The 24,481-nt window shown below is 46.4% G+C and overlaps 1 protein-coding gene across 3 annotated transcripts in view; it reads right to left on the bottom strand.

Moving 5' to 3' along the window:
* The window catches only part of LARGE1 (LARGE xylosyl- and glucuronyltransferase 1), a 522,915-nt gene that overhangs the window by 101,431 nt on the left and 397,003 nt on the right, over positions 1–24,481 (bottom strand). For all 3 annotated transcript variants that reach the window (XM_041755794.1, XM_041755793.1, XM_041755792.1), the window contains exon 7: positions 15,047–15,151. In XM_041755794.1, the coding sequence (XP_041611728.1) occupies positions 15,047–15,151 (105 nt within the window). The remainder of the gene's footprint in view (positions 1–15,046; positions 15,152–24,481) is intronic.

Raw genomic sequence — 24,481 nt, 5'->3', positions numbered from 1 at the left:
AGGAGGTCAGTGAGGGACACAGCAAGAGCTGACCTTCCATGGGCTCACAGAGCAGGGCAGAAACATTTTCAGAAAATGACCACCCCTTGTATCCACTCAATAGGCCTGGTCAGTGTGTTTAGTCCCAGTGCCAGAGCCAGAGCCAGGCACCAGAGCCAGGCAGAGCTACCCACAGACAGGAAAGGGCTCTACTTCCCTTGGCCACTGGCTTGTGATTCTTGGCTTCAAAGTCCTAGCTGGACCTTAGTGGGAGACCACCTGCCTAAATTATAAAAAGCTACAATTAGGTTTTAGATTACGTGGCTCAGGCTGCTTTAACAGACACCACAGACTGGGTGGCTTAAGCAACGGACATTTATTTTCTCACAGTTCTGGAGGCTGGAAGTTCAAGATCCAGACAGGGTTGCTTCCTGGTGAGGGCTCTCTTCCTGTAGAGGACTACTTTTTCACTGCATCCTCCCATGGAAGGGGAAGGGGTATGGGGGTAAGGGAAGGGGTGGGTGGGGGAGGGAGGGAGAGGACCATAGAGCGTGAGCCCTCTGGTGTCTCTTATCAGAGCACTAACCCTGTCATGAGGGCTCCACCCTCTTGACTTCATCTGAACCTCATTATCTCTCAAAAGCCCCACATCCAAATACCCATCACATTAGGTTAAGACCTCAACATATGAATTTGGGGCGAGGGCATATTCAGTCCAGAAGAAGTTCTTCTTAAGTAGCTACTCTATAAAATACTGATTTTTCTGCAATATGCAGACTGTGTTCCCAGCATAGAAAATAAAGCACACATACATGTTCAATTTTTAAAAAGTTTACTTTTAAAAATTAGCTCCGTTTCCACCTGACCAATGCATTTAGCATGTTGTAATTATAAAAGTTTAAAATATCTATAAATGTTTGATATAGTAGTACTACTTCATAAAATCCATTGTGCATACACATGTTTGCACAAGCAAACAGATAAAGGATATTTATGTGTGGTGGTGTTTGTAAATGGGGGGGGAGGGGGAGCCTAGCAACTAAAGTCCCAATTAATTAGGAAAGGAGATAAATTATGACATGTTCATCAAATGGAAAAACCATGCAGGGTGCCTGGGTGGCTCAGCAAATGAGCGTCTGCTTTCAGCTCAGGGTGTGATCCCGGGGTCCTGGGATCGAGTCCCACATCGGGATCCCCACAGGGAGCCTGCTTCTCCCTCTGCCTATGTCTCTGTCATTCTCTGTGTCTCTCATGAATAAATAAAATCATTTTTTTAAAAGAAAAACCATGCAGCTCTTAAAAAGAAAATACAACCCTATATACCAATGTAGAAAGATACCCAGCATCTTATTTTTTAAGCAAATAGAGCACTTGATAATTCAAAAGGAGATGCATGCATAAAGAGAAACAATTACACAGGCAGAAGGAGGAAAGTCACAAACACTGCACACAGCTAACAGGGTTTAACTTTGGGAAGGGATGGGGAGAGGAGGTTTCATATATTACTGTATCTCAATGGTATGCTGGTAACAATGTTTCACAATTGCATCTCCAGAAAGAAAAGCTCTGATTTTTGTGTTTGCCAATTTCCACAGTGTAAATACCCGCACCATGGCAGATTTCACGCTATCAGATGGAGCTGAAAAGAGGTACAGTAGCACATCACTATACAGCGTCCCCACCATATACATACAGTAGGCGTAGATAACGTTCACAACACAGGTAATAGTAAAATATTAGGAAGAAATGAGTTCTGATTTACTACCTTTTAAAAAATAGCTTACCTAATGGTAAGTTTATATAACTTGATTTTTAACAGTAGTTATGCTTAACAACCAGATCTCCTGTTGCCTGAAAATTTAACGATAGGCTCTCCCAACCCAGGCCTCTGGTACATCACTGCATTTCTATACTATTTGTCCTTTACAACAAATGTGGATATGGATGGTTGTCCAAATTTGTCTGCAATGCAGTTTAAAATAAAACCAGAGAGATCCTATTCTTTTTTTTTTTTTTTTAAAGATTTTATTTATTTATTCATGAGAGACACAGAGAGAGAGAGAGACAGAGACACAGGCAGAGGGAGAAGCAGGCTCCCCACAAGAAGCCCGATTTGTGACTTGATACTCGATCCTGGGATCACGCTCAAGGGATCCTATTCTTTGGCAGTAATCTAAAAACTCTGATAGCATGTGGCAGAGTCCATAATGGCATTTTAAAGTAGTTGAACTGCTCTTTCTGAAAGGCCTATTGTGTGCCAGGTTCTGCAAAAAGAGCTAGTTTACGAAGTACCTGCTATGTGCCAGAATATGGTTTTATTTATATAAATACATATATGCTATACCTACACCTTACAGTATCTCTGCCTCTGCCCTGATATACTCTGAGAAGATGTCATGACTTGGGACTTTCTGATCTCTGACAGCTCTCTCAAACATCAAGCATAGTCAGCCCTGTTGATGAAGGGTGAACGCCATATGCCTTTAGGAGAAGGTTTCCAGCCACAGGGACAATGAGGAATGGTTGAAAATAATCTGGAAAAACACATGAGATCAGGTTGGAGGAGCAAGTGGTAGCACATAGGTAACAAAGTGGTATAGGATTGGTGACATATGCTCAGATATTAAGAAATCACTGATAACTTTGTTCAGCTCTACAGATCTGTACCCTTTTACCTTCTCAGCAATATGGTGACATTTCAGGGAAAGCATTTATGATAGACTGAATGTGTGCTCCCCAAATTCCTGTGGTGAAGTCTAATCCCCAGTGTGAAAGTATGAAGAAGGGCGGGGGGCTTTGGGAGGTGATCAGGTCAAGACAACAGGGCCTTCATGGATGAAATTAGTGGCCTTATTAGAGAGACCCTGAGATGTCCACTGACACATGAATGGATAAAGAAGATGTGGTCTATATACAAGAGAATATAACTCAGCCATCAGAAAGCATGAATAGCCACCATTTACACCGACGTGGATGGTACTGGAAGGTATTATGCTAAATAAAATAAGTCAATCAGAGAAAGACAATTATCATATGGGTTCACTCATACGTGGAATATTAAGAAACTGCAGAGGATCATAGGGGAAGGGAGTGAAAACTAAGAAGTTGTCAGGGAGATAAACCACAAGAGATTCTTAACTCGAGGGAACTGAGGGTTGCTGGAGGGGAGGTGGGTGGAGGGATGGGGTAACCGGGTGATGGGATGTGCACTGGGTGTTACACGCAACTGATAAATTACTGAATACTACACCTGAACCTAATGATGTACCATATGTTGGCTAATTGAATTTAAATTTTAAAAAGAGAGAAAAAAAGACCCCAGTGAGCTCCCTTGCCTTCTCTGCCATGGAAGGACACAGCGCAAAGATGGCCATCCATGACAAACCAGGAAGCAGGGTCCCTTTCAGACACCAAATCTGCTGGCACCTTGACTTTGGACCTCCCAATTTCCAGAACCGTGAGAAACAGGTGTCTTCAGAAGCCACCCCACCTGGTTTTCTGTTACAGCAGCCTGAATGGACTAAGCGTTATTACTCTCAGTCCACAGGCGAGGACGCTGGGGCCTGGGGAAGCGGCTTGATGACGGTAAGCTCAGGACGTGCGTAGTAAGGACACTCTCACTGGGAGGGGCCAGCACCCTGTCCTCCTCCTGGGCTGATGGGCCGGGGAGACCCAGAGCTTTTGGTTTTGGTTTCTCTTTGTGATTTACTTACTTAGCAAAGAGGGAAGAAAACCATGAGACTCTTGTCAGAGCTACCCAGGAAACAGAATCATTTATAAGGAAAATCGTTCAGAGAGGGGGGAGATCTCAGAATGAGAGAGGTCACGGAGCAGTCTTTTTGTTTAAGGTCAGCTTCTGGAAGCCTTGAATTAAACACACTCTCTCCTGTGAGGCTGTGCCGGGGGAATGAAGGAAAAAACAGCAGAGGAACTCTTCTAGAACAGTGGCTTTTGCTCAGGAGGGCGGGGGATGAGAAATCTTACCCTGTTTTCAGGATGCAGTTAGGAAAACACTTTAGTGGCTCAGGGTAAGGAGAGCCCCCCACCCCCAAGTCCGGTGAGTGGGGGTCTCTCATCTGGCCTCCTTGCTAGGATACCACAGGGAACCTAGAGCCATTGAAGGCAGTGCAGTGGGTTAAGTGCCCTGGGCCTGCTAACGGACACTTTTGCAAAGCATCTGAACAGGCTGTGGCCCCAGGACTGAGATGAGAATTTGGCTCAGGGAAAAGACGTGGATGTGGACAATGAAAAGGGAGAGGGTGCTTGGTGTCTCCCTAGGGCCTGCAGTGAAGCTGTGTATTGTTTAAAAATGTCCCAGCCTGCTGGGTGAAGCCGCAGAGGCTCTGTAGCATTTGGACATCCGCTCTACCTAAGCTTGCAGCTTCCCCACCTCCCTCCATGCTCTGTACTACTGTGCCAGGGGTCTCAGCTACCATTTATTGAGTGCTTACTGTTTGCCAGGCATTTTCCATTCACTTAATCTTTCCAGCAATTGAAGAAAGCCAGGCAAAAAAAAGGCAAAGGGATTTGCTTAAGTGATCACTACATGGTCATTGTATGGTCATTCCTGGAGACAGGACTCAGGCTCTTCACCACTCCCCATACACTGGGCACAAACTCTACAGGTGACACCTTTGACTAAACTAATAGCCCAAACTATGTGCTGTTCTCCGTGCCAAGAATTTCCACATCTCCCAGCCTGGGCTGGGGGCCTGCTACTCTGTTGGCCTAGTACGTCCACCCCGACATCCCCACCTCTGGTTGTGTTGGCTGATGCAACCGGGCCTCCCCTGAGCTCTCGGGAATGCAGGCACACCCCTCCATCACAGCACTCAGCTACATTATATTTGTCCTTAACCACCTACTTCAAGTAGTGACCCCACGGGGGAGGGGAGATGGTGGTGCAAACAGGGACCACACTTGATTTTAATTTTGGCTCCACTATACCTGGTGTCAGGTACCTGCCACCTGCTGAGCGTCTGCCTACTGAATGTGCACACTGTCACTGTCAGACCCGGGCACACGGGCTGTTTCCCACCAGTAACCTTCCAAGTTGTCTTCCATGTCCAGAAAGGCAGGAGTGGTGGAAGCTGGAATTCATTTGTTCACTAGACAAATATTTGAGAGCTCTCTCTGTTCTGGAAGAGGACACGGGAGTAAGCAAACGAGATAGTTGCCCTCAAGGAGCTTGTATTCTTGTGGGAAAAAACAGGGATACGAGTTTCCTATTGCTGTCCTAACAAGTTAACAGTTTAAAAGGCAAACATTTATTAATTATTTTGTAGCTGTACAGGTTGGAAACCTAGGGGCTGAGCTGGGCTCCCTGCTTAGTCTCACAAGGCCAAAATCAAGATGGCGGCCAGCCTGGGAGCTTCTAGGGGGAGATTCTACTCATGAGCTCATTGGGTTCTTGGCAGAATTCAGTTGCGTGGGGTTATAGAACTAAGCTTCCCTCTTCCCTGCACGTGTTAGCTCCTGAAGACCATCTGCTTTCCTCGTTGCACTGTCCTATCTTCGAACCAGCAATGGCATGATGACTCCTCCTCACACTTTAAATCTCTCTGACTCCCCTCCTGCAACATCTGTTCTGCTGCCAGGTAGAGGAAGCTCTCTGCTTTTGAGGGCTCTTGTGATTAGATTTGGGGCCCATCGGATAAGCCAGGATAATCTCCCTATTTTAAGGTCTGTAATTATGGTTGCAAAGTCTCTTTTGCCATGAAATAACAGAATGACGGGTTCCAAAGATTAAGGCATGGGCATCTTTCAGGGGCTCTTCTGCCCACCACAACAGGCAGCCGATGAATAATCAAAAATGTATCTTTTATAACATTGATGAAAAGTGCAATGAAGAAAAAGAAATGAGGGTGGGGGAATGGGGACTCCTCCTTTGGAGAAGATGGCCAAGTAAGACCAAGTGATGAACCTGAGCAACAGTTAGGAGGCTGGTGTGGCTGAAAGAGAGTGTACAAGGAAGAGTAGGGGTTATGTGCCACAACCAGCCTAGGCTACCTCCCCTCCAGAGATGCTGCACTTAGCCACAATTTTCTCTGGGCTAGTGGTGATCTCTATAAATCCCAGACCTCAGGCAGGAGAACAGGGCCAGATGCATGGCTCCAAAGCGTGTTAATGCAAGCCAGAACTCCAAGGGCATAGAGGGGAGAATCTGATGGCATTCTGAAAGCACAGGCTTGAAGACTCTGGTTTGAGCGTTCCTAGATTTTAGAGGAGGGGCCAGACCCCTGCAGGGTCAGGAATGGACCAGAGATGGGTTAATCAGCCAAAACTGGTGAAGGTCAACTTGATGTCTCTGCCCAGGGGTGTAGGGCATGACAGCATGAGAACACAAACAACCAGCTCTGCTCCTGCTTGAGGCCTTTGCTGTGCTTGTTGTTCTCTTTGGAATGCTGTTCTAGATCTCTGCATTGTTGCCAACTTCCTTTCTTCCAGGTCTGCAGATCAAAGGTCCTCTCAGAGAACTCTTCCCTAAACAAACAGCCCTTTCTAGAAGAATCCAACTTCCCCTCTGCCCCCAGGACATCACATTATGTCATGGTTTCTTAAACTCAGAGGTGTTGGCGTTTTAAACTGGACATTCTTTGTTAGAGGGGCCCCTCCCATGCACTGCAGTATGTTTGGCAGCATCCCCCACCTTTACCTGCCAAGTGCCAGGAGCATCTCCCTAGTTGTGACCACCAAATAGGTCTCTGAACACTGCCAACCTACCCTTGGGAGCCAAATTTCCCGCCAACTCCTACTGACAGCCACTGCTCGAGGTTACTGTCTTCAAAAACACTTACCATCTTCCAAAGTTATTAATTTCATTCAACAACAATACTTATGCAACGTCTAATATATGCCAGGCATGATTCTAGGGACAGGAGATAAAGCAGGCAAATTAATAGAAATTACTATCCTTGAGGAACTTGAATCCTCATGGAAAGAAAGAAAATTAAAAAGAAAATGAGGGAAATTATCTTAGGTCAGATGGCAATTACCACTACGGAGAAGCGTAATGCAGGGAAAGGCAGTGGAGCTGGAGAGGCGCCCAGGTGTAGACAGGTGTATTCAAGGAATGGTTAGCAGAGGCTGAATGGCTGAAGCTGAGTGAGTTTGGGGGCACCCGATGTGGTGGCATCGCAGGATACAAGACAGGGACTTCTTCTCACCCACATTAAGGGACCTCCTACAAACAGGGCCCCCTTTTGTCTTGGTCTGGGGTGTCCCCTGGGCCTAGGAAGGTGCCCAGCAAGTTACACATGCTGGGTGCCTGAGGATTATGTGTCCCGTGAATAAACAAATGGATGGTTGGGGCTGGACGGAGAGTGCTCAGGCACAGATCTCTTCAATGGGCAAAAGACAGAGTTATTATCAAAAGATGCTCGAGAGCTACAGCTGTCTTCCCTCTTTGGGAACCTCAAATATAAAAGGAAAGCACTAATATTTGACATTTATTAATCCAGAGATCGTTCCAAGTACTTTATAAATATCTCATTTTGTCCTCAAAGCAACCCTGTGAGGTGGGAACTCTTCAAGTCCTGATATGATAAATAAAGATGGTTCATTGCCCAGATATCATGGAGCTAGAGCCAGATGGAGCTGGCACTTGAACTCACAACTATTAATTTCCAGAACATAAGCAATATTGTCTTTTAAAAGGAAAAATGAAACTGGAGCTCCAGGAGCACAGGGTGGCTGATGTGGGAGGAGGCTGGACCCCTGCAGTCCCCTAGTCCACCTTTTAAATGATGACAAAAAGCAGCTACTCTTACATGGACCAAGCGCTGCCTACATGCCTTATGTTAAACGTATGGCATTATCATCTGTGCTTCTCACCCGGTCCTCTGTGAGGTAGACACAACCATCCCCGTCCGATACATGAGTGGAGGCTCTGGGAATGAGGGATATGCAGGGAACTGAGGGTGATAATATCAGAGAAGAGGGTCTAGGATGTAGATTGTTCACTTGCTTTCACTTGGGTATCTACAGCGTTGTTGGGTGGAAGAGGGAATGGATTTCTGGTGGGAACCTAGAAGGCAGATCTAAAGGAGATTCTGGTTCAGGATATGACATAGACAAGCACTGGGTAACTTCACTGAACCTTAGAAGAAGGGTAAGTGGAGAGAAGTAGCTGGTGGCAGCATTGCTACATACTTCCAGCCAGCTGAACTCCCTCTGAGCAAGGAACATTATCTTAAATCATTGACACCAACCTTGAGGGAGCTCTTGAGCAGATCACAGCTTTGCCTGAGTCTGTCTGTTGAACATGTGCAATGCCTTGAACTCATGGCTTTTGGGGGATGGAGGGAGCAGTACCTCTTCCCAGGACAGGCCACCAGAGTGAAGAATATGCCCGAACATGTGTGTTATGGTTGTGTATAGATGTTCCAGCTATCTGAGCCTGAAGCTAACACTACTTACAGAAACAAAACTAAGCACTGGTTTTGCATGGTTTTGGTAGACACTGAGCCTGGAGGACAAATCAAGGGAAGAGGATACATCTTGCTATGTGATGATCTGCCAAGGGACGTTCACTACTTTGGGGAAACATCTCAAAGACAGCAAACAGCACGCATCGAGCTTCAATTGCCCGTGCTCCATCGGTGCCGTTTTGCATTGGCAGAGTCGCAATGGAGATGGCTCTACCTTGAACACAGGCATAGAAGCTTCGGACTGCTCTACGGGTTGTCCACTGCAGCCAAGCCTGAGCAATCACATGTGAAGTCAATATTATTTTATAGTAAGTTAATTTCCTTTTATTTCTTCTTTAAATGATAGCCAGGGCACTATATTGATTTTTTTTTTTTGGAAATTATATTTGTAGACAGTGTAATATATAGGTAACCTTTGAATTTTATTCCAGGATGGTAAAAAAGGCGTTCAAAACATTTGTTACAAAAATGAGGGGAGGGCCACTCGCTGAATGAACAGAAGGCATTTTCATTATTTTTGTGGATGACCCTTAGTTGAGGACTCAAATGAAGTCAAATAAAATGAGACAAAGATTGGTCTAAATCAGATAAAACTCAACCAGAGATAAATATAAGGCCTGTGCTTCTGGGTCAATAAATCTACTGCAGAAGTACAGAATGGGGAACCTTTGGCTGAGCAGTCATTCGAGGAGCTTTTCAGCTGAACTCAAGTTCAATTTGAGCCTGATGTGCAAATGGCAATAAAACTCTGTACCAGGAGGCTGCTTCTCAAACTTCGGCATGCATCAGAATCCTGCAGGGAACATGCTTTTAAAGGAACAGTTTCCTGGCTTCACCTCTGGAGATTCAGATACACTTTCTTTGGGTTAGAGCCTGAAAGCTGACATTGTAAGCAGGCATTCTGAATGATTGAGAAGAGTGGATTCCGAAGACTGGACTCAAGTCCAAGTGGAGGTGTGGACCTTTGACAGTTTGGTAACACCCAGAGCATATCATTCAGGTCAGAGTGTCGCCCCCACAGACAGAAGTCAGAGCTACCTAGAAATGGCCAACCAATCAGGATGGTGGAAGGTCTGGAAGTTATCTCCCACAGAATTCCTTTACATGGGAAGAAGGTTTTGAGGGCTGGTGCATGGCTTCGGACATGCAATGATACACAGGATGTTGGCTTAGATGGTGTAAGTAAAAACATGTTTCCATCCTTACAGCAGGGAGATGGATGAGAAAATAATGGTAAAAAACAGAGTAGATGTTCCTACTGAGTGAACCATTCCTCGAATGGCAAGCATCTTTCTATGGGCTTATTCTACAAACTCTATTTATTTCAGGTCTTCTGTGACGTGAGCTTTGGATACAGAGCCCAAAAAGTGTAATGCCCGTTCTCAGAATTAGTGTGGGAGTAGGATTTTTTTCAAACATTTCCATAGCTCTAGGATCAAATAAGAGTGGGAAGTGCTGCTGGGTTGAACAGCTTCCCTTACTTTTGGATGTTCCAGGATCTCTAATACACCGATATGCAACTTGAATCTCTAAGGGAAGGATACAGCATACAGATTTCTCAACCTTATCTTCCATAGTTTCTAAAGATGTATCAGCATCTCCTGCAACGCCTTTTGGAATCGGTCTAGAAAATGCTGGTCTGGGCTTATTGCAATGCAAGGTTGACATTCAACTCTGAATCTCAATCATTCCAGGGACTCAAGTCACACTGAGTTCATTTGTGGATATGCAAACTCTTCTCCACTAAACTACAATCTTCTTAAAGGAAGGTTCTTGGCATCACTTATTTTTCAAAAATCTTTTTCTACCCAGAAAATAGGCATTCAGTAGCACGTGCTCAATAAATGAACTACATCTAAAGCTAGTTTCTCTGGATGCAATTATTACAGACAGAAATCATCCAATGACGTTATTCCTTCAGAGCATAAGCATTTCTTAGTTTTTGAGCCAAGAGATGAGGAGGGTTCTGCAAAATGGAGTGAAATGCCTAGGGCTGCAGAAAACTGGATGTCGGGGGCGAAGCAAAGCGTCAGCCTTATCCTACACTTCTAGTCAGCCCATGAAAGCTATTTGTTTAGCAGTTCTTTGGCAAGTGGTCAGATGTTGGCTCCTTTTGACTCCCTGCCATGGAATCACCATGGTGTCTACTTCTTCGCTTTCCTCCAGCCTCAGAGGTGAGTCAGTCCTTGAATGTCCTCATTTTATTGTTCTATGGATATGGATTCCTAGAGAAATTCCTCCTCCCTCCCTGGAGAGCCAGGTCTCCATCTGCCTGTCTCTGGCCTACTTGGAGACTGAAAGGAATTGGGATACATTTTATTTTTAAATAGTTTCTTAAAGCACATCCTCTGGCTAATATGATGTCCTTCAGTTCAGGAAGGATGCATCTTGTCCTTGAGTAACCTCTGGGATGGTACACAAACAGACCTCTCTGTAGGGCAGCCATCTCCTTCCCACTGGCTTGCCTTCCCTTACCCCCTCACCTCCAGTCACCTGCTACCTGGAGCTTTCCTTCCCTTTCTCTTGTTTGTTGGTGTTTGTTTTTAAGATTTTCACCATCAGCATAGGAACTGAAGTGTGCTGAATCTTAACGAGCCTGTCATACTCTTGTTTAAAAAAAAAAAAGAGGTAGTCCTGCAGATAGCTGAATGCAGGGTGAATGAGAGCTTCCTGCACCTAGGTGATGGATGGACAGAGTGGTCGGGGATGAACCCATCTCCATGCAAGGATGTGGGAGGTGCCTTTTAATTCCACCTGAGTGAGGGCCCCGTGCTGTGGGCTGCCTGGTCATCCACAGCTGCCGTGGCTTTAGCAGTTCTGTGAGGATGGAATTAAGTTGTACGCAGCTCCGGTAAGAAGGGAGGGGAGTGGGTGGGAGATGGTGAGCAGATCTTCTCTAATCTTTTAGGCCCTATGGGCTTTGTGCAAGCGACTGGGAAAGAAAAACAAGAGGAAGGAGGAAGCTGGCTGGCAATTTCCATGGGAATGTCTACTGTGCATGACAATTCTAGGAATTAATGAAGAGAATGGATAGTAAAGTCTCCGGTCGGATGCCTGGTGAACACAGCTGAACTTGATAAATGGGGCCAAATCTGAATTATGTGAAAACAGTTACTTGTGAGGCTGTGGTCAGGAGGGGAAATAAAAGCTACAACCACCTTCCAAATGCCCTTTGGTCTACCAGGCCCTTGTAGCTACACTACCACAAGGGAGCCTCACAAAGGGCTCTGGTGGGGGCTTATCATTCTCCAGTCACAGAAAGGAATGCAGGGCTCAGAGAGCTGGCATGGCTTTCCAAAAGGAATAAAGCCGGAAAATGGTAAAGTTAACCTCTTGAAGGCAGATTTTTCAACTCAAACATCTGCTTTTTCTGAGGATTTTTAAAGTAAAACACAGGAAGCTGATATGTGAAGTAGAATCATCACTTTTTCTAAAATAATATGAAAAGGCAACCCCTTCCAGATAGGGGAGAAATAGGAGAAAAAGTGTTAGGTGACCGCATTATATTATATTCAGGGAAAAGCAAAAAATTTACTACTTTTTTTCTGACCTGAGGGCTTTGAAGACTTTAGAAAAAACCTCATATAATCACCGTTTTTTAAAGCAGAGAATGGATTCCATTCGCTGAAAGGTTAGGTGGCAGAAGAGACCCAAGAGGACAGACTGAGATTTCCTGTGCACACATTGTGTGCCAGTAAGGGCTGGCTTGTTGAACTAGTTCTTTTGTTAATTCTCCCATATTAGGAACTATTCTCCTATTTTAGGAGGAAGAGAACTATGGTTTACTCAAGGAAGTGAACCAATGTGGCCAAGCCTATCTGGACATTTAATGGCTGAATTGCAATTCCAGTGTGGATCTGCTGGAGTTCGCCCTCACCAAGCTGAAGACTTAACGCAGGGCCTTGCTGAAGATACTCCTTGTGGAGGCCTGCTACATGCTGGGATTCAGGGCAGCATGCTCCCTCCCCACAGAGTCCTCAATTTCCGTGAGAATCTAAGTGCTGCATGACTCATGCACTGATGTGTGGTACAATTCCGAGTCTTAAAATAACAAATCCCCATCATGAAAGCCAATGCATTCTGATGTCGCATAAATCCTTTTATAATGATCACTTGGTGTCACTGGCTTATTTAAATGGACACATCACTTCTAACAGGGCTTTCCTCATCTGCTCTGCCCTTTAAGTACCAGCAAGCAGGGAAGTAACTCACTGCGCCTTGGCATATCAAGTAGGAGCTGGAGGTGGTTTAGATACTTGAATGTCTCCTGACCTCACACTGAAGTAAGATGGGAGAGGAGGGGAGGACGTGTCATTTTTGTCATAATAAATTCCCCATATGTCACATTTTTCTTCTCCCTGCAAACCTGGATTGATGACCAGTGGGTTTTGTTTTACGCAGATAACCATGACCCTGATGCTGTGTCCTCGAGACACCGCAGTACATCTCTATGTGACATTGTCTATTATTCTCGTACGAAAGACAGAAACTTAACACACACCAGGCTTTACCTGAGATTCCCTTCTCCCACCCAACAGACACAGGAAGTCTCCAGCTTCAAGTCTCCAGCTTGAAGTGAATGTGTTGGAATCCAGGCTTTTACAAAAGATCAACATGGATGATAATTCACCAAAGGAAAATAAGGAGGAGTGGTATGTGCATCTCTGGCCCCACCATGGGTTTCTAAAGGTCCAGTCTCAAATGCACCAAGGAAGCCCCTGGGAAGGTTTGTTGGGAGGGGAAACAGAGCCACTTTTCAGAGCAGACCTTTCTGTTCCAGAAGCATCCTGGAGGCTTCTTATGGACAAAATCCTAGACCTCTCTCCAGATGCTTCAAAGACAGAGTCCAGGATTCCACGTGTTACAGTATTCTTGATCCCCAAGCCACTGAAGTTCAAGCTAGGAAGGTTAGTAGTTAACAAGGCAGCCTTCTTACTGATCAGACTGGAGCGTCAACCTCTCTCAGCATGAGTTTCTTGTGTATAAATAGGAAACTAGTAGAGATAAGAATAGCACCTGCCTGGTGGGTTAGTGTGAGGATCAAATAAGATGAACATCTAGAAAGCACCCGGTGTACACTTAGCTAGTATGCAGACACTGCCTTAGCCATTATTAAAATACTTCTAAACCAGCTAATGGAGAGCTGCTGCTCAGAGCGGTCTGCCTCTTCTTGGGGGTTCCTCAGACTTCCTCACCATCCAGCAACTCAAGGGTTAGTGCCCAGCAGAGATGGGAGGCCTGGGTGTGTGTGTGTGTGGGGGGGGAAGCCTCCAGGAGGTGTGTGAAAGGCTGCTGGTTAAATATCTTCCATTGCAACACGTCCAGGCTGTAATGCCTGCAAGGTGTCACATGAAAAAATTACATAGAGTGAGGCATGCCTGGATGTTCTGGCAAATGTCAGGTCAGGAATGACCCCATCTCAAAGGACAACCTTCACCAGGCTCCCCACTGGGCATCTCTCCATGCTCCTCAGGATGTTGACTCTGAAACTTCCCTTGTCCTCCTCCAGCTTTGACCCCGCTATGGTTCCATCTCTGAACTCTCATCTCTGGGAAGCTTGACTATCATCCATTTCTTTTTGCTCTGGGGCCCTTGTATTTGTACCTGACCTGTCTGGAGACTAACCCTTAGCTTTTAGAGTTGACTGGCTCTTCCCACTACAGCGTGGCCCTAGTCTCCAGGACCCTTTAGGTGGCGCCATCCCTAGATACCTGCTCCACCGCAGGACAGCTGGTCTCAGACACCAAGCATTTCTGGGCCTGAGCAAATCTACTGCTCCTTGAGCTCCAAGTTCTAATTCCAACACAGATCATATGTCTGCATCCTTTGAGAACAGTGTGCCAAGGCAGTGGCAAAGAGGAAGAAGGGGAGAGGGCAGAAGGATCCAGAAGCACTGTGACAACAGACATTGGCAGCCCTGAGCTTTAAGGAGAGGGAGGCCGCTCAAGTTTCTTATCAGTACACTCTGGGAGGTCATGGGCCATTTGTGGCCTTCCTGGCACATCCAGGACACACTAGGGACTCCACATGCAGTTGTTGAATACAGAATGAATGGATGAATGATACCATTAACAGAGATACTTTAGCAGTATTAGCAGAATTGATGTCACTTCTGACCAGAAACTTTCAGAATCAATAGGACATCTGCTATTTCCTCCCTATATGAGGAAGTATGAATCCAGATGAATCTTGACGGCTTATGGTGAGCACAGATCCAGCAGGCCTGACATGGACATGGAATGTGAGGAAGATAAATTTCTATTGTGCTAAGAAGCTGAAACGTTGGGGTTCTTTGTCACTGCACAATGATCTTTGCATCAACGTTGGCCCTGTTGATGCAAAGATCATTGTGCATACTCCTAAAAAAGTTCAGTGGGATCTAGGTCTGATGGTTAGTCAGGAGAGAGAGTTTTTGGTGAGACTGCCACAGACCGCCAAGGTCTGATAGCTACTGTGCCTGTAGCTGTGGCTTGAAGAAAGAACTGGAAGGTTGACCGAATAGGCACTATCCACTGCAGAATTCAGGCAGCCAGTTGGCCTCCTCCTGGGCTTTGCCTTCCTTCTCCCTCAGAAGAAGGAGTGCTGAGCCCTCATACCACCTTCCGAAACATCCGCCATGCACCACCCTCACGATTTACCTGTGTTGTAGCCCCTTCCAAGGGCAGGCCAAGGGCGGTGATTTTTCCACAGGTTTCCAAGGTACCAGTCACTCTGGTTCTCGACCAAGCCCAGGACCTGCTGACCTGTAAAGTACAGAGATAGCAAAGGTCTTAGATGAAACCAAGCCAAATGCAACAGTGAGAACTGAACAGGAGATAGAGTCAAGGCAGATCATCACAACAGTGGCTTTCATTAGTATGTGTCAGGCCCTGATCTAAGTGCTTCACACATATTAATGCATTTACAACTCCTACTTCGCCAGCCCTACCATTTGGAGGCCACCTAGAGTAGCTAATTAACTTGCCCGAGGTCACCTACTTACTCTGTGATAAAGCCAGAATCCCCAACGAAGCAGCCAACCATTGGTCCAACCATCCCTTAACTCACTACCAGTATTACTTACTGGCATACCTCGAGTGTTCTAGCTGCAATATTCCCCACTGTACACTAGTTCAATGGCTTTTTGAGCATTAGCTGCCATCATCTGCTGCCATCAGAGGGCAAAAGTGCCCCTGGTGAGGGAGGTGGAAGCTCATAGACAAGAGCCCCCTTTTGGCTGAAGCTTCTCATATCCCCTTTATCTTGAGTCAACAAGCCATGGTGTCATGTCAATAGGGGAGTGTCTTCTAGAGGAGAACTGCTGCCCTGTCCCCAGTGCCCGGCTCTAATATGTCTGGTCTACTGGAGCCAACAGCAGAGGTGAGCCAGTCCTCTTAGTAACTCAGCATCTTAAGTGAGCTGGTCACCCTCTCCAGTTCTTTGGGCATCCCATACGTGGGATTCCAGGCCTTCTATGGAGGGCACACAGGGCATCAGATCCACCAATCTTCCATGAGACAACCCTATTGTGTAACTTGCAGGAAGTATTCCCTTGGGCCTAATATCAACTATTTTACAGACCAGGAAACCGAGGTTCGCCAGGACTGTGATGTACATGACAGGTGGTGGAGCTGGCACATAATTCTGTCTGACACCCAGATTCCTTCTACCATCTCGGTGCAGTCTTACTTGCCTTTACAATAAGCATTTGAGGTAGGAATTGAAAATCCCCATGTTCTAGGAGCAGAAACTGAGGCTTGGACAGTTTAACTTGCTAAAGGTCACATGACTCATAATCATTGTCTTCCGCAGTGAACCGATGTCTTTGGGGTCTAAAATCTTTATGTTATTGGCCAATCTGAGAAATAAAGACCTTTCTGACCAAATAAAAGCCCAGCAGCATGTTAAGAAAAACACAGTGTTTCTCCCGGTACACCATGCTGGGTGATATAGAACCTCCTTGGTGTGATGACAGTTCCCTGAAACGATGGTGTGTGGGTTTGGTGTAATTTATTTGATCAATTTATCGAGCTCTTATCTAAATCATCACCCCAGCACAAATACATAAATTAGAGGCATGAGAAAAATACTACCACCCACTTTGTCATTGTATATGAGCCCATCTAAAACTTGTAGAATCCCTCAGAAAAACCCATCACCAATTCAGGAAGTGCAAGAGCCAATCAATTCCACATGCAACAAGCTTGGGATATTCATATAGAACAGTGAAATCTGAAAGGCAGGCTGTCCTTAGCAGAGAAACCTGTGTGCCACGTCCTGATGCTGGGACCTCATTACAGAGCTCACGTGATAACCTCGCATGGAGGTTGGGGTGTGGAGGGGCTGCAGAGTCCTTAGGGGAGCTGGTTCATAATTACTAATGATCACAGGTTTGGTGTAATGAAGGGTGTCGCATGCTCAGACAATATGGGGGCAGCCTGGGTGGCTCAGTTAAGTGTCTGCCTTCAGTTCAGATCATGATCTCGGGGTCCTGGGATCGAGCCCTGCATTGGGCTCCCCGCTCAGCAGGGAGTCTGCTTCTCCCTCTCCCTCTGATCCTCCTCCCTGCTTGTATTCTCACTCTTTCTCTGTCTCAGATAAATAAGAATCTAAAAAAAAAAAAAGAAAGAAAGAAAGAAAGAAAGAAAGAAAGAAAGAAAGAAAGAAAGAAAGAAAGAAAGAAATGACAAAAGGGGAATGATCTTTCATTGAACTCAGGTGGCCACCTGAATTTCAGGTAAGGTAATCTTTAGCTACCTGAAGTCCAAATTTTGTATTCTCACATTCTATGCATAGTGTTCTGCTCCAGTCTACTTCCTCAGAAGCTTTCTCTAAGTAGCCACACTTTATTCCTGCCAAATGAAAATGTACAGTTTTGTTGTTTGCATTCTCTCTTCTGGCTCTTGCTCACATGGCTCTTGCTTGGCGGGAACTGCCCTTACCCTCGGCCAACTCCTGCCCGGAATCCCTTCCAGGGCATCTCCAGCACAAAGACATCTATGAACACCACTAAGTCTGAATCTTTACCTTTGCTCACACACGAGACGGGAGACAGCTCTATTTAGTACTTCCTCCTGGCATTTTTTGCCATCAGCTGACTTATGCCCTGTCAAAGGCAGCGTGGGTGACACACGGGCACATCCACACCTCATTTGTAAATATTCACTTCTACCTTAGTCCAACGGCAAGGACTGAGTAGCATCCAACACACTAACAGGTGCTAATAAATGTCTGCTAAATATATGACATCCGGTGGGTAAACCCCTCCCGACTGCGGGACCCATAATGTTAGTATATTAGTATTCTCACATCTTTGAAGCTGCAGAGCATTTTGCCCTCCCCTCATTCACCAAGATTGACACATTCTCCCAGAATTCTTATTTAGAAGTGTGGAAGCATGAGAGAATTAATAGATGATATTAACCCCATATTCCCAGATACCGAACCAATTTAGAGGTAAAAAAAGTGAGAGCAAAATGTCAACTTATTATTGCAAGTTAGAGGACTTACTGTAGATAGGCATCGTGCCAAAACCCTGACCACAGTTAAAGTTCTAGAAGGACCTAACTGTTATGCTGGATGACCTCCAAAGAAACCCTCATGGATGGGCTTGCTCTCTTTCTGAAGCTTCCAGATGAGCTTGGATGATGATAGTTAAAAATAGCTATCACTTTTACAGCACTCAATACATTCTAGCCCCTAATGCTCCAAACGGTTCAGGGGCTTCACAAGCCCACTCACAAAAGCCAGGCTACTAATTTTAATCACTGACAGAGCAGCTAATGGATCTGTCTAAAAAAGCAAAACAAAGGCTCAGTAGTTGTTTATTATTTTGCATTTTCCCAACCAGTGGATATTAAAATTACCGCTATCATGATGCTAATTAAGGAATTTTTTTTTTAGACCCTAAAGAGGGCTGGCATGTGTTAAAAGAGTTGTTTGCGATGATCATGAGAAATGCAGCCCAGGTGCAAAGTGAGAGACAGGGAATTTGGTGAACACGACTTGAGATTAACCATGCAGAGCCTTCCTTCTCTGGAGATTGAGACCTTGAGTTCAAGCCTTCAGCAGAGCAACCAGCGTAGAGGTGCTTCCAGGTGTCATCACTACACTTCTGCAGTTTTCCACACGGGTGAGGAAGATGCCAGATTTGCTGCACAGAGCTGAGTGGGAGTATGCATCGATCTTGGTGAATGAAGGGAGGGCAAAATGCTCTTTCTGAAGCTTCCAGGTGAGCTTGGGTGATGCTAGTTAAAAATAGCTTATCATGTTGGCAAATCGAATTCCAATAAATAAATATAGAAAAAAAATAGATTATCACTTACAGAGCACTCAGTACTTTCCAGGCCCCAATGCACCACACAGGATTCTAGTCATTGGGTCTAGTCATTTGCATTACAAAAAGCCCAGGTAATTGGAAAGCACCTTGAAGTCTGAGAATTACTGAACCAGGTCTGGAAGCTGTGTCCCAGGTTTGGTCTGGGGTGAGGCTCGCGTGCGGAACCCTTAACACAAAATAAACTGGAATCTAAATCCCTCCCACAAACCAGCAGAATTCAGTGGCAGCCTCCAGTGTTACACTTCTTCCTCTTCTTCTACTTCTATTTTTTAAAAAAGATTTCATCTATTTATTCATGAGAGCCACAGAGAGAGGCAGAGACACAGGCAGAGGGAGAAGCAGGCTCCTTGCAGGGAGCCGGATGTGGGACTCCATTCCACGACCCCAGGATCATGACCTGAGCCGAAGGCAGACGCTCAACCACTGAGCCATCTAGGCGCTCCCAGTGTTATGCTTCTTAAGGACAGTGAAGTGATGAAGAAAATGAATCCCAGAGCCAGACTGCCCAGGTTCAAACCCCAGCTCCTCTACTTATTAGCTGTGTGACTTCAAACAAGTTACCTAACCTCTTGGTGCCTGTTTCTTCATTTTTTTATAAAGTGAGGTTAACACATAGGATATATCTTAGAATTTTTTTTTCTCTAGGCACAAGTTAATTTTGTGCTTTTTTGCTTATTCAAATGTTGCAACTTAACAATGCCTGGAAAACTAGTAAAACTGTTCAGGAGGTATTTGCTCTTATCATTACACCCAGAATTCCCTGGCCCCGGTTCTATCCCGGTCGCCTGCACTCAGGAGGCGTCTGTGGCTTTGGCCATCTCCCTGGCTCCTTCCTTAGCTGCCTAGGTCCTTTCTCTGCCTAAGACTTTGGTTTAGTTTAGCAACCGGCTGAGGCTTTGCTGTGTCAGATAGCACACAACAAACTAAGGAATCAAAGACAGCTAAAACACGGCCCTCACCCTAACAGGCAGCTAGAAGAGGAGGCGAGAAACACTTCTGAAGCAGCTGGTACGCACAGCGATAGAAACAGCGGTACGTCGGAGGAGTGGAGGGCAGGAAGTAATGGGTTCTGTGGGGGACGGTGGGGGACCGGCTGGGCGCCTCCCGGGGGGTCGCCTGCTGCATCCTTTGCTGCATGATGGGCTAGACCTGCCCCATCGACACCGCCCTCCACACTCGCAGGCCTCCCTGATAACAGAGCTACCTCCCAACACCCCTCTCCGCAGAGGCCCTGCTGCTCCCTGGTGACAGTGCATGAGACAGGTCATGCCAACCCCAGCTCAGCAGCCAGGCGGCATCATCTGGTCTCCAGAGGTCAAAGTCGACAGCTTCAGCCTGGGTGATGCGAGCACACGAGGCCTGCTGTCCCGTGAAGAGGTGAAGTCCCAGGGGACTCCTCCTGGGGTGGGGGTGGGGGTGCCACGGGCTGCTGGCGCGCCCCCTCCCTCAGCATTCCGCACTGTCTCGTCTTCTTAGGAGTTATTATAATAAAACACCGTGACTAACAGAAACGGCTTTGTCATTGTTTTCTGGGCGGCCCTGTGGTTATGATTAAGTGCACTGTTCCCTGTCTCCCTTACTCGAGGCACAAGTTAACTTATGAAAATGAAGCTGTCTTCTTTGCTTATTCATACATCACCACTAACAGCCAGACAAGAGCGAACAAGCTTGCTATTCTGCTGGGGCCCTGGTGTCGGTGTCAGCAGCCAGCAGACGGATGGCTCCGGGCTGGGAACCCCCCTCGCTCCCTCCTTCCACTGCTTTTGGCTCGAGGCAGGGCTCTGCTCGGGGTGGGGGGTGGTGAGGCCCCAGGAGCGGGCCCTGGGGAGGCTTCAGTGTGGCACACCAGGCACGGATGGGGCGGGCTGGGCATCGCCCACCAGCTAGGAGGAGGCGGCGTGGTGAATTATAGACACAAAGGGCTTGTAACCCAGACTGACGTGGGTTCTAGCCTTAGCTCCTCATGGCTTGGTCGAGGTCTTACTTTTTCTGAGCCTTGCTTTGTTTTTTTTTTTGTTTTTGTTTTTTTGTTTTGTTTTGTTTTGTTTTAACTGCAAAATGGCAAGAAGAGAATCTACCCCCTTGCCTGCAAGAACGGATGTGCAGATCAGGTGACAGAGGTTAAGTGCTCACTTTCAGGTAGATGCTTCCTCCTGGATGATGGTCGTTGTGCCTGGTGTTTAAGATTTCTCCTCCAGGGCTGACACTAGCTGCACAGACTCGACTCTGCAAAATCTGGCCCCACTGCCCCTACCCTGTCCTGTTGGCCTTTGCCCTGACCCCCTGCGACTTTCTGAAGCCCTGTCAGCTTCAGTGACACTAGTCCCTTGGCGGTCTTCTTCCCTCCAGATATTCTTTTTCTGCCTCCCCTTGGATGCTGGTGTTCCCCAACTCCCGTCCTTAGCCCCCTTTTCTTCTTGCTCTACGTTTTATCCCTGGGTGACAGGATCTACTCCAGTGGCCTCAAATACCACCGACAGGAAGTTAATCACCCACTTCCATCCCAGCTCAGACTGCTTTTCAGAGCTTCTGCTCTTAAATCCTTGCTTGTCACATCCCTGCCATAACCAAATCCCACAGATTTTATCTGCTATTTCTCAAACTCGTCCCCTCCCCTGTTCTGTCACCCCCTCAACCTGTCTCTCCTTCCTAGATTACTTGGCAGATCACACTTGATCACCTTTCCCTCAGGGGAGCCTTGCTGTTCCATTCTGCCCACAAAGAAATATTCTGCAAGTGCAAATTTGATAATTTTGCTTCCTTGATTAAAAAGCTTAATGCTCCCAGGCCCCCGTATAGTGTGGATGGATGGATGAAAAAGAAGTACTATCTGTCATCGACCATCCTAGCCCATCTGGAACTGATGTATTCTACCTGAATGGGATGGGGGTGGATGCTTACAGGTTAATCTCCCCAGGTAATAAACACCAGAGACAGGTAGTTCTAGCTCTGATCACAGATACTCCTAGGGCTGTCTCCGTATCCCCACCACCAGGAAAGTTCCTGGATGCACAGAGAATCTGCCAATCACTGCTGCATATCAAACAGCTCTGCTTATACCAGCAGGTGAATATTAAAATGTTATAACCAGGGGCTGTCTGGGGTATCAGCAGAGAAAGCAACAATGACTTTCCAACCTCATATTTATTCTAATAAGCTATTTTAAAATAGAAAAGCCTTTAATAGTATCATTCAGTGCATGTCTGGGTGCGGGATGGCTAATAATAAGGAAAACATATACTATCACATTGCCGTTTACTAAACATCCTGAAAGAACTGCTGCAAGCCTGCCCTGGTTGCCCCCGGCTACTGGGTGCGGAATAATCAAGCATCCCCTCAGAAGATGCCACACAAAAGGGTATTTAAGCAACTCTGAATGGGTTGAAAAGGACTGTTTCTGAACCTGCATGTTTCACTTAAATGCACTCTGGGATCACAGAAATTCATAGGCTCAGCAAAGATCTGAGTACTCACTCTGGGGCCACTTGCTTTATACAGGTGGAGCCAGAGTAGGGGGATGAGGGGCTTAGGGACACAACACCTGGTCCTGGGACTCTACTGCCGACTCTATGCTGTGTTTTCTACACATCAGTTTCTCCGACTTGGTTACCCCTTCTTTCCTGGAGCGTGAATATAATTCTCACCTGGTTCAAATTTTAGCTCTCCTACATTTGACCGGTAATCCTGGGTAAATTCTTTGGTCCTCAGTTTCCACCTCTGGAAAATGGTAAAGGTATCTATTTCAGGGGGCTTCACTGAGATCCTTGAGTAGGTTCATGTGTCTCAGGTTCATACTGCGTGGCCTTGAGTCAGAACCCATGTACTCCCATTCGTCAATCATTGGTTGCCCAGAGGGTACTGGGTGAAGTGCCCCTGTTCTGAATTGTTGTTCAGGCAACCTCGATTTCATTTAGAGATAAAGACCCCATCCTTGCTGACCTCGATAGCTGATGGATAATCCCTTCTAAGAGGAATTAGAATCTGTGTCTCTCTAGAAGGTAGAATTAGGCTGAATGAGTGAAGATTGGAGGAAGACAGATTTTGCTTCTTAAAAGCAAGACTGCAAGAGTTCCATTAGAGTTCACCAAGATGGAAACCAGCTGCCTTTCTAGGGAGCAGCTTCTGAACACTGGCATGGTTCTGGAAGAGGCTGCACGATTCAGCCCTCATCCAGCAGGTATTCACCAAGACCCTACTGTGCATGGGGCTGTGTCAACTGCTGAAGACACAGAACTGAAGAAAACAGAGTCCTTGCCTTCTGGATTTTATGATCTCTACAAAGAACTTCTCAAATGGGTTAGCTATCATTGGTCAGGCCCCACCTCTAACCTCCCAGCCTCCGGGGTAGGCTAGGGGCTTTCTCTGCAAAGACAGCTCCATTAATTCTCATGTACGGCAGGTTTGGGGACCTCTGCAGTGGGAGGTCACCCAGCTGTTATGCTGTGGGAGAAGGGTTTCTGCATTAGATTTGATGTTCTCAAAGCTCCCTTCCAACCTGTGAGCTCGCTTTACTGTAAGCCCAAAGGACCTTTCTCAGTAGCCCCTCAGGCTGTACTGTCCCCATACACATTCTTCTTCCACTTGCACTGTATATGTGTGCACACAAGTGCTCTGTGATGGGAGCCTGTTTTTCTCAGGGCAGCCCCCTTTTTGTGAGCACTTTGTCCAGGCACTGGGATATGTGCTTTCCATGTGTTGTCTCAGAGTACCTTACAACAACCCCATGAGGTGGGTGTGGTGCTTATCTGTATTGTTTGGAAGAAAAACTGAGGTTTGGAGAAGGTACATCACTTTTCAAGGACAAGTGGTTGGGACCCCAGAAGTTGGGCTCTATTCAGGTCTCTTGGTTGCATATGCCTGTTTTTTTTTTTAAGTTTATTTATTTATTTATTCATTCATTCATTCATTCATTCATTCATGAGACACACAGAGAGAGACAGAGACATAGGCAGAGGGAGAAGCAGGCTCTCTGTGGGGAGTCTGATGAGGGACTCAATCCCAGGACCCTGGGATCATGCCCTAAGCCAAAGGCAGATGCTTAATCATCAAGCCACCCAGGCGTCCTAAAAGCCTGTGTTTCCATACCTACACTCATTGTTAGGAACAATCTGCAAGGCATCTCCTGCCCTAAATACCACCATGAGAAAAACTCCAAAGGACAGGAGAAAATGGGTAGAAAGGCTGGCCAAGGATTATTTGAGCTGCACAGCTGTTCCTGCCTGTGCTGCCACCAGGGGCTGTAGGTCCAGAATACTGCAGAGTCCTCTGCTGTCCATCAGGTGCTCTGAGACTAATTTCCTTCAGCATTAATCCCAGGGCACTGAGCTGGAGCACTTTCCTACCCAGGGGCACCCAGAGAGAACAGAAGGACAGCCTGAGGCTCAGAACAGAGTCTACAATCCAATAAAGGTCCAGATAACGATTCCATCTGCCACGATGCAAGAGCAAGTCCCCACCCACCCTTTCCAGTCAGTCCCAAGCGGGCCCACATTAACTTAATTTATGGTTTAAAAACTCCTGCTCGATCGCAAATAATGATTTCTCTCTTCTTCCTTACCTGAACTTTGGTCTTTGGAAATGGGAAAAACTAAAAAGGAACTCAGGGCCAGCCTTTGGGCTCTCTTCCAAGGCTGCTTTTATCACACTGACTCCCAGGACGCTTGGCTGCTGTCACCTCTCAGATGAGGCCCCAGCCAGGGGGGCAGAGCTGGCCTGGATCCAGCTATAACTTCCATCCGTGGACTGCTTGGATCCT

Source organism: Vulpes lagopus, chromosome 5, assembly GCF_018345385.1.
Source record: "Vulpes lagopus strain Blue_001 chromosome 5, ASM1834538v1, whole genome shotgun sequence".
In the NCBI taxonomy this organism is placed as follows: domain Eukaryota; kingdom Metazoa; phylum Chordata; class Mammalia; order Carnivora; family Canidae; genus Vulpes; species Vulpes lagopus.
The sequence above is the reverse complement of the archived record's forward strand: the minus strand, read 5'-3'. Positions and strand labels throughout refer to the sequence as shown.